This window comes from Sceloporus occidentalis, unplaced genomic scaffold (genome assembly GCF_023333645.1).
Source record: "Sceloporus occidentalis isolate IW3139 unplaced genomic scaffold, rSceOcc1.0.p SCAF_86, whole genome shotgun sequence".
NCBI lineage: Eukaryota > Metazoa > Chordata > Lepidosauria > Squamata > Phrynosomatidae > Sceloporus > Sceloporus occidentalis.
The window spans coordinates 2,834,595-2,849,367 of NW_028317066.1; the positions used below are offsets into that span (position 1 = coordinate 2,834,595).

At 41.3% G+C, this 14,773-nt stretch overlaps 1 protein-coding gene across 2 annotated transcripts; it reads right to left on the bottom strand.

Moving 5' to 3' along the window:
- Positions 1-727: 727 nt before the first annotated feature.
- Positions 728-7,755, bottom strand: LOC149285015 (uncharacterized). Of its 2 annotated transcripts, XM_089495940.1 has the most exons (4): positions 7,615-7,755; positions 7,158-7,321; positions 6,188-6,308; positions 729-3,549 (listed from the first exon to the last, which is right to left on the bottom strand). In XM_089495940.1, exons 2-4 carry the CDS (start codon positions 7,227-7,229, stop codon positions 2,060-2,062), a joined length of 1,683 nt encoding a protein of 560 aa, XP_089352066.1. In that variant the 5' UTR covers positions 7,230-7,321; positions 7,615-7,755; the 3' UTR covers positions 729-2,059. The 2 variants fall into 2 exon arrangements, with proteins under 2 accessions (XP_089352068.1, XP_089352066.1); XM_089495942.1 differs by lacking the exon at positions 7,615-7,755 and having other exon boundaries at positions 728-3,549; positions 6,188-6,342; positions 7,158-7,238.
- Positions 7,756-14,773: the final 7,018 nt, after the last annotated feature.

A 14,773-nucleotide genomic window follows, 5' to 3' on the forward strand; every position in this document is an offset into this window, starting at 1 on the left:
TGGCAATCAGATAAAGGGAAAGTATCAAAGTTTTATAAACTGCTACGAAGTCGTATTCTAGAACAAGAAACGGTTAAGGAATATATGCCAAAATGGGCCCAAGATCTGGATAATACGATTAATATGAATGAATGGCAAAATGCATGGCAGAAGACGAATAGCTTTACTATAGCACAGGAACCTAAGGAGAACCTATTAAAAATTATGAATAGGTGGTACTATACACCATGGAGTATAAAAAAAATGTTTAATTTAAAATATGGGAATTGCTGGAGGTGTAATAGCGAAGTGGGCAATCTGGTTCATATTTGGTGGAAATGTAAAGCTATTCAAGGTTTCTGGAGAGAAATCCACAAATTGATTCAGGAAATACTAAAAATAAAATTTCCATTTGACCCAAAAATCTTTCTTTTAAATATGACATCAGTACTAGAATCTGAGGATGAAAGAGCTTGTTGGAGGATAGTACTTTATATGGTCACTGCAGCAAGGGTTGAAATTGCCAAGCTATGGAAATCAAATAAAATTCCAACCGAAGAGGCTTGGCTGATAAAGGTTAATGATTATAGAATTTTAGACATGCTCTCCTGCAATGTAAAGAATTTCAGTAGGAAAAGATCAAAAGAAGACTGGAAGAATGTAACAACTTTCTTGAAGAAAAAGTGGAACTTGGGGAAATGTAAAGGACAGAATAAAAGGCAGATAAATAATGTGCTGCATAATAACATGAATGTGATATAAGCTTAAAAGCTGTTATAATGATTTTTTTATTTGTTCCTTCAATTAAAATTTCCTTCTTTATATACCCACCTTGATATAGCTAACCATATCTCCAGGAAGAAACAAGCTTTGAAATGATGCAAAGTGAGAAGAATACAAGGCTAAAGGGAAAAACGAGAAAGCTAAGAGTAGCAACCAGAGGGACTAATTTGTATTATAAAGGGTTGTATACAATTTTGAGTTTGTACGATTTTAAAGTTAAAGTTGTTCCAGGAATATATGAATTTTTTTTATTCTTAAAAGCTGTTAAGATTATTATAAGGTATGAGACGGGAACAAACGTACAAAAGATGAGCGACTAGGACTATTGTGTTATATACCAAACGATTTGACAAAGTGGAAGCGGGATTGTTTTCTCTTTTAATATAGTTATTTTCCAATACCTGAAATAGAAGGGATATCCAAAGAAGGGTCGCATGAAGATTTGAAGATACAGAAGAAATACAAGAAGAATTGGCTATTTTAATTTGTTATTTGTAATAGAGACTTTGTGACTGTGATTTGAATTTATGGCTATTTTAATTGAAAATTAATAAAGATTAAAATTAAATAGAAATAAATCTTTTCTTATTATATTATGCTGGCATCCAAGTCGGCTCATATCTCGTGAGTGTGTTTGCCTTTGCTGTTCTTATGGCTGGGAATGGAGCTGAGGACTGAGGACAGAGGAAAGTGTCAGTTTTGTGCAAATTCACAACTTCTGTCCATCAAAGAGTCCAGTGTGTTGAAATAGCAAAGAACTTTATTGAAAACACATAGTCAGAAAATCAGTATTTAAGCCAGAACTGCCCTCCCAAAGCCAAAGAATATATTGAAACCCCAAAACCTAAAACTCCACCTTCTACCAAACCTAGCCCTTACCTATTCCCACCATCTACCCCCCACTATTAACCAGCTCCACTTTGCCATCCTTCTCACACGCACAATCTTTCCCTGCCCCAGACATTCAAAGAAGCTAGCTCCCTTTCTCTTAAAGTCCCCAACTTTCTTCAGCCAACATCCCACAAATTCTGAATGTTATTATTGCTATTCTAGCTAGCTGCAACAAATCCCACCCCCCATCTAACTAACCTAAAGCACGGCCCACAATCCCCAGCCAAATTTATAACCCAAATCAATTATCTATACTAGTAGCAACCTAAACCTAACAAAACATAACTTTAAAAAATAAACAGACATATGGACAGAAAAACTGTACAAATAAATTCATAAGGGCTTTTTAGCACCGCTGGATTGAAAAAATATTTTTGTATTCCATCGTTACAAAAATAATGTTCATTCACTTCTTGGATTTGTGTGGCTTCTCTCCTGTGTGGCCTCTCTGGTGACTGAATAGGCCTGACCTCCAAGAAAAGCATTTTCCACACTGCTGGCATTTGTATGGCTTCTCTCCTGTGTGGACTCTCTGGTGACTGAATAGGCCTGACCTCCAAGAAAAGCATTTTCCACACTGCTGGCATTTGTATGGCTTCTCTCCTGTGTGGACTCTCTGGTGACAGAATAGGCCTGACCTCCAAGAAAAGCATTTTCCACAATGCTGGCATTTGTATGGCTTCTCTCCTGTGTGGACTCTCTGATGTATCACTAGGTGTGACTTCTGAGAAAAACCTTTCCCACAATGCTGGCATTTGTATGACTTCTCTCCTGTGTGGACTCTCTGGTGACAGAATAGGCCTGACCTCCAAGAAAAGCATTTTCCACACTGCTGGCATTTGTATGGCTTCTCTCCTGTGTGGACTCTCTGGTGACAGAATAGGCCTGACCTCCAAGAAAAGCATTTTCCACAATGCTGGCATTTGTATGGCTTCTCTCCTGTGTGGACTCTCTGATGTTTCACTAGGTGTGCCTTTGAAGAAAAACATTTCCCACAATGCTGGCATTTGTATGGCTTCTCTCCTGTGTGGACTCTCTGATGTATCACTATGTTTGACTTTGAAGAAAAACATTTCCCACAATGCTGGCATTTGTATGGCTTCTCTCCTGTGTGGATTCTCTGGTGTCTCAATAAGTCTCCCTTCAAAGAAAAACATTTTCCACAATGCCGGCATTTGTATGGCTTCTCTCCTGTGTGGATTCTCTGGTGTGTCAATAGGTTTGACTGCCGAGAAAAACATTTCCCACAATGCTGGCACGTGTATGGCTTCTCTCCTGTGTGGATTCTCTGGTGTGTCAATAGGTTTGACTGCTGAGAAAAACAGTTCCCACAATGCCGGCATTTGTATGGCTTCACTCCTGTGTGGATTCTCTGGTGTGTCAATAGGTTTGACTGCTGAGAAAAACAGTTCCCACAATGCCGGCATTTGTATGGCTTCTCTCCTGTGTGGATTCTCTGGTGTCTCAATAGGTTTGACTGCCAAGAAAAACATTTCCGACAATGCTGGCATTTGTATGGCTTCTCTCCTGTGTGGATTCTCTGATGTCTCACTAGTTTTGACTTTAAATAAAAACATTTCCCACAATGCTGGCATTTGTATGGCTTCTCTCCTGTGTGGATTCTCTGGTGTGTCACTAGGTTTGACCTCCGAGAATAACAGTTCCCACAATGCTGGCATTTGTGTGGCTTCTCTCCTATGTGGACTCTCTGATGTCTTACTAGGTGTGACTTCACACAAAAACATTTCCCACAATGCTGGCATTTGTATGGCTTCTCTCCTGTGTGGATTCTCTGATGTCTCACTAAGTCTCCCTTCAAATAAAAACATTTCCCACAATGCGGGCATTTGTGTGGCTTCTCTGATGTGTGGACTCTCTCATGACTGACAAGTTCTTCTGTGAAGAAGGAAAATAATACTGAATATCAGAGTTAAGAGGGGAAAGTGTTAGCCCAAGATTTAGCCCTACGTTCACACCTCCCTATTTGATATTAAATTAATAAAGCCTTTAAGAAAGCACTCGAGATGGACCTCTTCCGGCAGGCCTTTCCAACCTAGTTACCCTCCCCAGATATAGAGATATTGTTCCCTCATCTGTCTACTCTTCCCTGCCTATGTTTCTACCTTTTTTTAAAATGTCTTTAATGTTTTTACTGTTTTTGTAGTATTACTGTTTAATCCTGTTTTAATACTGGGAATGGGGGGGGGGGGGGGGTAGGTCAAGGTATTTTTTTTAACTCTATTGTACTTTGATCTATTTTATTGTTGTAACCCACCGGGATTCTTCATGATTGGGCGGGCTAGAAATAAATCTTTATTATTATTATTATTATTATTATTATTATTATTATTATTATATTGCTGTTGCCCCAATATTTCCTTTGAGCTAAGTATGAAATTCCCCTGAAAGCACAGCACTTGGTAGTGTCCTCCCCAGACTCCAGCATTTCGGGTAACAAAGGGCCTCTGGAATAAACCATGGAGCTAAGAAAGCTCAGGTTGGAAAAGAAACATTAGACAAAAAGGAATTTTTCTGTCGCCCTTTCCTCTCTTCATAGACATCGCTCATAATTTCTAAATGGAACCCCTTAATATGTTTGAAAACAAGGACCTGAGCTGGTTCTCACCAGTTCTTAAAATCTGTGAGGTTGGTGGCTGCCTCCCAATCCCCAAGGCCCCTCTCTGCACAGAGCTAGGCAATCCTGGCTTTGCTCCTGCCTTCCCCTCCTGGCTCCCAGAGGCCTGATCCCCTTCCCTTTCTCCCTCTGCTCTCCAACCTTCCTTCTCGCCCATCTGCACCGCTTCAGCATCTCATTTTCAGCCTCTCTTGCCTACCTTTCTATTTTTCACTTTCCCTTCATCTCTCTATTACAGACACAAACCCACAGAGTGTGATGCATAGAAGGGATCATAGAGTCATAGAGTTGGAAGAAACTGCAAGGGCCATCCAGTCCAACTGCCTGCCATGCAGCAACTCTCAATCAAAGCATTCCCAACAGACGGCCATCCAGCCGCTGCTTGAAGACCTCCAAGGAAGGAGACTCCACTACACTCCGAGGAAGGAGTGTTTTCCACTGTCGAACAACCCTTACTGTCAGGAAGTTCTTTCGAATGTTGAGGTGGAATCTCTTTTCCTGTGGCTTGCATCCACTGCTCCTCCGGGTCCTAGTCTCTGGAGCAGCTGAAAACAAGTCAGCTCCCTGCTCAGGATGACATCCCTTTTAGGCCCATTTGTTGAGAAAGGCAGGATAATCAATATACAAATAAATCATTGGCAAAGGCAGAGCAAGGGGGCTGGGACCTGGACTCCAATTTTGGTGAGGGTGAAGTGCCAGGGAGCAGCCTTAAAACAGCCTTAAAACATCTATAAGACAGGTATGGACTACTGATGGGGTTTGGAAGAGATCTCAGGGGCAACCCCAGATTGTATTGATGGAGGCGGGGGGGGGATGAAATAATATTTTGCCCCTCAACATCCCTCAGCATCCCTTTGGGGAAGTGGAGGCCATTTTGCCACTGTTGGGCCCTCTCTGAGCCATTAAAAGGATGGAAGAGGGGCCAAAAGAGGTAGGAAACCCGCTTAGGGATGTGCTGAGTACCATGTGGGTGTGAAAAGCATTAATCTCCATGGCTTCTTTCCACAAAATCCTAGAATTGGCAGTTTAGGATGGGGTATTTAGACTCCTTAGAAACTTGAGAGCAATAGTGCTTCACTGAACTACAGATTCAAATATTCTACAGGATGTTGCTATCACAATTAAATTAGGCTTGAAAGGGATCTAGGACTCCTAGCAGACCGCAAGTTGAACATGGGCCAACAGTGTGATGAGGCAGCTACAAAGGCCAATGTGATTCTAGGCTGCATCAATGCAAGAATAGTTTCTAGATCAAGAGAAGTAATAGTGCCACTGTATTCTGCTTTGGTCAGGCTTCACTTGGAATAATCCTGTGTCCAGTTCTGGGCCCCACAATTCAAAAAGGATGTTGACAAATTGGAGCATGTCCAAAAGAGGGTAACCAAAGTGGTGAAGGGTTTGGAAACCATCAAGCTCTATGAGGAGAAGCTTAGAGAGTTGGTTATGTTTGGCCTGGAGAAAAGAAGATAAAGAGTGGATATGATATCCATGTTTAAATATTTGAAAGGTTGTCAGGTTGCGCAAGGAGCAGGCTTGCTTTTTGCTGATACAGAGAAAAGGAGACACCACAATGGATGCAAGCCACAGGGAAAGAGGGTCCACTTAAACATTAGGAGGAACTTTGTGACAGTAAGAGCACTTTGACAGTGGAATATATTCCCTTAGAGTTTGGAGGAGTCCTCTTCTTTGGAGGTCTTTAAAGAGAGGCTGGATGGCCATCTCTTGGGGATGATTTGAATGTGTATTCCTGCATGGCAGAAGGGGGTTCAACTGGATGGCCCTTGTGGTCTATTCCAACTCTATGACTCTATAATTCTAGTGGAACCATAGCAACATGATAATATAGTATGAAAGAGCCCTCAGTCTTTATAGAAAGAGCAATGGATTCAGGTTCCTTACCTACAGAAGCCACATTCTCATAATTGTTCATCATTACATAGTTGTAGAAAAGTTTCTGTTTCTTCGTCAACAGATTCCATTCATCTTGGGAGAAATATATGGCCACATCTGCAAATGTCACCTGAAATGGAAAATAGCCCTCATCCAGAGAGTGACTAAGCAAAAGGGGAGGAAAGCACATGGTTCATCCCAAATATTATTTCATCACTTCACAATTCAGTCCAGGAAGTAAACTTTAAATTCTGTTAGCAAGCAAAAACTACTGCCTTTGAGATCAGATTGTCTTGAATCCTTTCAATATAATATACAATATAATAAAAAATATATAATTTAGGCCATGGCTGGGATATTGAGGATGGATTAGGATATTGACTATCCAAACACATAGAGTACATTTAGCCACAAAAGAATATGGTGCATTTAGCCATTTCTTGCCAAATTTCAGAGGCAAATGTCATTCTTAAAAGCAGTTCTGGGGAGCACTCTGGACTTGAGGGCCACTGGGCCCACCCCCAATTTAGATCCAGAGATGGTCTCCCATATCCCCAACATTTTACAGACAGGAAAAGCAAGGCACATGTGGACAAGCAACACCAGAAGGTGGTGAGGATGGCCAAAGTTGTTTATGAGGAAGATCACACAATCTAGGAAGGGCACAGCAGTTTGCTTTTGCCTCACCCTCCTGGCAAGGGAAGACTCTGGCAACCTATCTCCTCTCCTCTTCCCCCTTTTGAGTTGATGGGGTGCAAACTCCTTGGAAGTCATTTTTCAGCAACCCAAGAGAGCTCAGGAGAAGGGGGAAAGTGGGAGGAGAGAGAAACCTACACTTTTGAAACCCCCTGAAAAAGTGGGGAGACAGAGGATTAACCAGGACTTTCTCTGCCAAACTGGGACAATATGTTCTCCACTTGCTTTCATGAGTTGGCCCAGCAATGACACAAATGAAACTAATATCAGAATGGCCACTCACCAAAGAGTTGTACTTCGCCAGCCTCTTTCTCTTGGAGCCCAACTCCCTCCGCTTGGCCTCTGTGTTGGCCATTAGGTGGGAAGGGGTCCTGGTGGCCCTGCACTTGGGTCTCTTCCAGTAAAATATGCCCCAAAGCTGTATACAAGGGGACCGAGATGACGTTCCTGAGAAAAGAGACTAGGGTTAGGCTTGATTTGTCAAGAAATCCTGCATCACTCAAAGACACAGAGAACAGCATGCTGCTGGTGAGATACACAGGTGACATATGCCTCCTTTGGGCCAATGCAGAGGTGGGCATCCCCTTCCTCCCTCTTCAGCAAACAAAGTCCCATGGACCTAGCATAACTTCACTGCAGCTCCCCTACACAACAGATACTCCATGTTAAAACGCTTTTGACGTTGCTATGTTGCGCAGCACGTGAGGCAACATGTTAAGGTATGGCACCAGATTCTCCACCTTGACTGTAGTCAGTAGCTTGTGAGCTGAAGAAACACCTGTCTCTTTCTCAATGAGCAGAGAGACACTGTAATCTTCTCTCAGATGAGGCTTTTATTCATATCAGAAGTTCCACTGTGTACAACACTATATACATCGACACCCTCCACCATCCACACCAGTAACAACCCACTCTGAGGCACACACTGTCTGACTCTTCCTCAGTGACAGTTGAGAATGACAGTTGACAGTTGCATCAACATTCCAATGATGCACTGTTTAAGTGCTGACACATCTAACTGCCACTAGAGCTGTCAATGACTTCCACAACAGCTCCACCTAGTGGCCACATGCCTGTCATTTCCTCAGACCTGTTCTCCATGGTCCTGACACTCCATGCCTTGTGAGAGTGGTGGGGGGTCAGGGGATGGGGAATTGGAGAGGACCCTGGCTATGTCCCTGTAGCTAGATGTGAAATGAGCGCATCATCTGCTGAAACCTCCTGACCTCCCCAGTGGCCCTCAGAGGAGAATGCCTTCCTTTGGCTTCTGGCTAGAGAAACACAGCTGGATGCTTCTCCAATGCCTCGCACCCAACACTCTCATCAGGCATGGAATGAACATGGAGCATGGCTTCCACAATTCCCATTTTGCATTTTGTATTCCTTCTAATTTCACATCTATTTTAAACCTCTCCCTCATTTGATGATAAAGATACCAGTGACAATCTAGGCCAGATTCTTTAGGTTCTTCTTGTGTTTTGATCTCTAGTTTTCCTTGTGATTCTTTCATTACATCCTTGTATCTTAAGCATTTAGTTTTCTGGATACCTTTCCTCCCAAAAAGAGCCTCATGCGGCAAACACCATAAAGGTATTTTTGGACATATTCTACACTTGTTTTTCCCCAGATCTTCAATAGAGCTTTTCTTACTAAATGATTTGTGCTTTCTTTATGAACTTTCTCTTTACCGGAAATTAGATATCGATTCCACCCAAATTTTAAATGTTCACCCTCCAGACATAACTGTTCATTCTCTAACACAAACCATTCTCTAATCCAAACTAAACAACAAGCAGCATAATAAAGTCCTCTTCTACTTTTGTCATCAGAAAGTATTTTCGTTTTTATCCTGGGTCTTTTTTTAATTCCAAACAAATTTTGAGATCTCCTTTTGCCATAGATTCAATGGTTTTTCATTCTGGATGATGGGTATCGCTTGAAACAGAAACAGTATTTCAGGAAGGAAACTCATTTGGATCAGTGATATTTTTCCTAATAGCGATAAGTGTAATTTCCCCATTTTTCTAGGTCTTTTCTGATTTCCTTCCATGTGTCTCATAGTTATTGTGAAATGGATATGAGTTTTTATTTGTTACATTTATTCCTAAATATGTAACTTTCTTTCTCACTTTAAATCCACTAATTTCTTCCTGCATTTGTTCTTCCTTTTCCTCATATTTTTTGTTATTAATGTTATTTTGTCTCTGTTTACTTTTAGTCCTGAAACGTATTTGAAACCCACTATTACATCCATCATTTGTCTTGTGCTCTTTTCTGGGTTCTCCAGGGAATACAAATGTCGTCTGAGAAGACGCTCATTTTAAACTCAGTTGTTTTTAATTTTTATCCCATTGATCTTATTTTCTAATCTTATCCTATTATTCAGTGCTTCAAGGATCAGAATGAACAAAAAGGGTGAAAGTGGGAAAGCTTGCCATTTACCTTTAGAAATCTTAAATTCCTGTTTTTTTTATAGTTAACAATTAGTTTGGCTCTTTGATCTTTATACATTGCCTTTATCCATCTTAAAAAAGAAGCTCCTATTTCGATTTTTCAAGTGTCGCAAATAACATATCCCAGCCTATGTTATTGAAGGCCTTTTCTAAATCAACAAAGAGAAGTGCAAGTTGTTTTTTGTTGTGCCTTTCAAAATATTGAATTATATTTAAGATGCTTTGTATGTTATCACTGAGTTGTCTGTGAGGGAGAAATCCCAATTGGTCCTTTTGAATCCAGTCTTTAAGAAATTTTTTGAGTCTATCGGCAAACATCATAGAAAATAGTTTATAATCCATATTTAATAAAGAAATTATAGCTCTTTACCTCAGTTGCATCTCTATCTTCTTTTAACAGCAAAGTTATATTATATTGTTTTCATGTTTCAGGATAATGGTTTTCTTTGATGGCATTTAATTTTAATTTGAGTGGTGTTAACAATTGATCCTCAAATACTTTATAATAACTGACGGTGAAGCCATCAGTCCTCGTGTTTTCCCTTTTTTAAACTTTTTCTTATTACTTCAATGATTTCTGCTGCTGTGATCGGTCCATTTAATCTATTTCTTTCTATTTCTATACTCATTTTGGGGATATGTAAATTCATTTTATAAACCCAGTGAAACTAGTAACTTACAAAGCTCTAGTAAACAGCATGTACACACACAATCCCCACACAAAGGACGCACTGGCGCACTGTGTGTCTGGGGTCTGGAAATCTCACTTCCACCTTCTGGGAAGACAATGCTGCCAGAGACTGAATTTGGGGCTTCATTGTTGGGGCGTGGAAAGATGCGCTCTGTCCACCATGACCACCTGAAAAAGTTGAACCACGTCAACAGGACGCCACAGAGAGGGAATCTGAAGAGATGTCTGCAAAGATATTCAAGGAAAATATTTCTTCACCACTGCAAACGGCCTTGAGCTCCCGGCTTGAGAAATAAGAACAATAGCACTTCCAGCTTTCACCCTACACGAGGGCTTTAATAAATAAGTTACTTTGTCAACCAATCAACAATAACAACAAAACAGAGAGGCGGTTACTCTAACATCCAACTGTCATAATTGACACACTCTCTCAGAAGGACTGGCAGCATCAACATTCCATAATGCAAGTGTCGACTGTTAACTGCCACTGGAATTTGACTGTTTACAATACTTAGCTCACAGCTGGTCTTGTGGTCACACACGTGTCATTTTCTAACATTTAAGCCTGCAAATCATGGGCTCAGTCTCTCAGCGGCAACCCTTCCACACAATCCTGGACTGAAAGATTTAAAGAAAGGTCCCCTTTCAGCTCCAGGAATAAACACCTACCTTCAACACAAAGACCCTGACTCCTGCAGCCCCAGAAAGGCCTCTTCCACAGTCCTTTATGGCCGGAGCTTCCCTGGGTCAGAGGCCGTCTCGTCAGCCGTAGAGAAGGGTTGCTCTGAGTGCGAAGGAGGAGGAGGTCCAAGGGCTGAGGGAGGGAAGGCAATGGGAAAAGGTCAGTGCCAATGGCCATGGAGGGCAGAAGGTGACAATGCCTAGTAAACTCCTCTGAGTCCCAGCCATTCTAGGAATGAGTGGCAGGAGTTAGTCCAGGGGGCTGAGGGGCTCTCCTTTCCCAAAGGGGGAGGAAAGGACCAGTGGGACCCTCCCCAGCTAGGGCCCAAAGGGAGGGTCTCTTTCTCCACCTCTCTCTCAGCCCCCAATGGACAGCCTCCCCACTGGCCCTGAGTCCCTGTCTCCCCTTCCTCAGACCCCCACAGGTCCCTCCCTCCCTCCCTCCCTCCCTTCCTTCCTTCACCCCAAAATGGAGGGCCAGAGGCAAAGGAACACACTTCCTCCCTTCTGGCCCAAGGAGCCTGGCCTCCTTCTCTCTCTGGAGCCTCAGGAGAGAAAGAGAAGCCTCTGTTCAACTGAGGCTCAGAGAAGGTTCCGGAACATTATTCCCCAGAGTCACAAGCAGCACAAAATGGCCACTGGAACACAAAATGGCTGCCTCTTCCTCAGCGCTTGGCAGTTGGCAGTTTGAGGCCTTCTGGGAGCCCAAAATGGAGGACGAAAGGGCCCCAAAGTCGGAAGGGACCCCAAACAGGATTTCCAAACCTTAACAACACCTAAAATGCCAAACCAAAAGAACATTCCCAGAGTTCCATAGCACTGTGCCATGGCCATTACAGTAGTGCAAAGCAAGAATGCCCAGCGATGGTGGCATTAATGGTGTTTAAGGCAGCAGCTCCATCCCTCCCCACCAGGCCTGATATCATCATCATCATCTTTGCTAGAGCATGAGAGCCACCATTAAAAGCATTGAAATCCCCTTTGGGGAGTCCCACCTTCAGAGAGAGTGTGCCATGCCTAGAAGGACTGCTGGGCCTCCTTCCTCCCCACCTTAATGGCAGTGGCTAAAGAAAAGCAGCAGCAGTAGAACCAAGCCAGGCCCAGCCGGACCTCAGGGCAGCAGTAAAGCCTAGTGGTTCCAGGCCTTGTCTCTCTGCTGTTGCTTCACTCCGCCCCTCTCTCTCTCTCCTTTTCAATGTAAATCCTTTGTACATATTCCCCCAGATATTACCATTTCTTCCCACAATACATGGTAATCTTCATTACAAATTTGACGTTTATATAATCTTTATTATTTTCTGAGTCATAAAAATAGAATAAAACAATACAAATCCAGTATCCATAACATCACTGTCACAAATCTTTCCGTTTCCTTGGACCCACTTTCTGCTTTCTGTTTTCTTGGCCTTTCAAAGAGCTCACTTTCATCATATTATAACCGAACCCTGCTTTTAAACACAAATTTTATGCACAACTCTAAAATGTATGAACACAATATATCCCAATTGTTTATTGATAATATCAGTTTTCATTCATGTTCTTATCTATTGTCAAAATACTGTATGCATAACTTCACAGTATTCGATTCCTTCTTTATCTTGCTTTACTTTAAGCAGGAGACTCAAACTTTCTTCTACTGACCTATAATTAATCAGAGAATAAAGATACACATTTAAACAAATTTTTGAAGAACAGACTTTGTAGATTCAATTCCAGTTAATTCAGACCTGAAAGAGCTTCAGATTTAAGTTCCATTCTTTTCCCATTCCTCTTCTCTTTTTCCATATCGTAATTCTGAGCCCTACAAGAGAGTTTGTCCAGTTCCCTGTAATCATTAACTCTCTGCATCCAATTTTCCCGTCTTGGAGTCTCATCTGACTTCCATAACTTTGCTATTTCGATTCTAGCGGCTGTTACAAGATATAATATAATCCTCCAATATTGTCTTTCGTCCTGTGGGCTTAAAATCAAAGTTATATTGAGTAAGTACAACTTAGGGCTCATTGGGAATTTTATTCCAATATCTGCTGTATTGAGTCATGTACTTTCTTCCAAAATTTCTGAATTTCCCTGCAATGTCACCATATATGATAGATGTTTCCCTTTTCACAATCACACCCCCAACAATTCCCCTGTGCTAATTTATAAGGGTTTTTTTAGCTTCCATGGGGTGTAATATCACCTGTTCATTATTTTCATGTGATTCTCTTTTAGATCCTGCGCTACTGTAAATGTATTTGTTCTATTCCAGGCGTTTTGCCATTCTTCCATTTCAATTTTGCATTCCATATCCTGAGCCCGTTTCACCATATACTCTTTTACAGTCTCCTGTTCCATATTCCTGATCAACAGTAGTTTGTGTCATTTGGATATCTTTTTCTTATCAGGTTGCCAGAACAAATCATCCAATCCGTTTAGTCTAGCTTCGATCCCTATTGTTTTGTTGTCTACCAGAAGTCTTTGTTTTAGCTGGTAGAAATTAAACCACTGTATATTATGTCCATCCTTGTTAATATCTTCCCTAGATCTTATCGGCCAATTCCCTGATTGATCCTTCTTAAGCCAATGTTTGTAAGTGAGCCAATGACTGATGCTTATCCATCTATCGAAGAGTGCCTTCTGGGCCGATGTCCGAAGTGGTAACTTACAATAAAATGTCTTTTTAATCTTGTTCCAAGTGAGTAGTAAAGATTTCCTCATTGGATGATTATTGAAATCTTTATTCATCCCAAACTTCTCATAACATAAGAAGGCGTGCCAACCAAATCTTAACTGCACATCCTCTAGATCAAGCATTTCTTTGTCCTCTAATTTAATCCAGTTTTGGATCCAAATTAGGTTACATGCCCAATAATATAATCTGAAGTCTGGGAGCGAATAGCCCCTCTCTCTGAAGCATCTTTGAGCTCCTCCCATTTAATCTGAGGTTTGTGTCCTTTCCATATGGATTTTTTTAGCTCGGCTTCCCAACCTTTAAATATCTTATCCTTAATCTCTATTGGCAAATTTTGTAGCAGAAACATAATCTTCTGTAGAAGTGCCATTTTGATTACGGCAATTCTGCCTAGTAGTGAAAGATTTAACCAGCTCCATCTCCTTAAATTTCCTCTTATGTCTTTCCATACCCCTAAATAATTATTGTCTTTAGAAATCCAAATTCCTCAGTTTCTTTCCTACTTGGAAGCCCGGTTTCCTCTTTCATTCCTCTACCTCTTCTCCAGTCATATTTCTAGTTATCAACACTGTCTTCTCTTTATTGATTTTCCTGTGAATTTGCCGAATTTGTTTAGCTCCTGTAGCAGCGGTTCTCTGCCCCGATTTGGGTCCTCCAAAACTGTTACCACGTCATCCGCAAACGCTCTTATCTTGGTTTCCTTTCCTGTTAATCCCTTTTATATTTGGATTACCTTTAATAGAGGAAATCAAAATTTCCATCATTTCTAAGAATAAGAGCGGTGATATCGGGCATCCTTGCCTTGTGCCCTTATTTACCATACATCCTTGGGATCTTTCTCCATTGATAATTAAGCTCTTTGCCGATTATATATTTGCCTTATTGTCTCCCATTTCCATACTTTTTACCACTTCTATCAAAAAATCCCATCTCACGCTGTCCAAGGCTTTCTCCGTGTCAAAAGCAATGATGGCACAGTTTTTCTCATTATTGACCTGGTAAAATTCAAGACAATTTATAATCGTTCTGATATTGATCCTAATCTGTCTGCCTGGTAAAAAACCGTTTTGCTCCTTCCCAATTGTCAAATTCAAAATTCCCTTCAGTCTGCTGGCAAGTATTTGTGTGAATATCTTATAATCAGTGTTCAGCAAACTTACTGGTCTATAATTAGTCATTAACAAGCTGTCCTTTCCTTCTCTAGAAATTAAAGTGATACTCACTAGCTCCCATGAGTCTGGAATCCCCTCTGCATTAATAGAATTAAACCATTTATATAGTGGATCCACTAGTTCCCCTTGAAATGTTTTATAATATCTAGCTGTAAATCCGTCCACTCCAGGGGATTTCCCCTCTTTATCATCTTCTTATCTTCCCTCCGTCTATGGGGCCTGCAAAGG

Excerpts from the sequence above, each read along its gene's own strand:
- LOC149285015 (XM_089495940.1), bottom strand. The coding sequence starts at position 7,229 with ATGGCCAACACAGAGGCCAAGCGGAGGGAGTTGGGCTCCAAGAGAAAG. Across the intron at positions 6,309-7,157 it reads TGGCGAAGTACAACTCTTTG|GTGACATTTGCAGATGTGGC; the intron begins GTGAGTGGCCAT and ends TTTCCATTTCAG. Across the intron at positions 3,550-6,187 it reads TGAGAATGTGGCTTCTGTAG|AAGAACTTGTCAGTCATGAG; the intron begins GTAAGGAACCTG and ends CCTTCTTCACAG.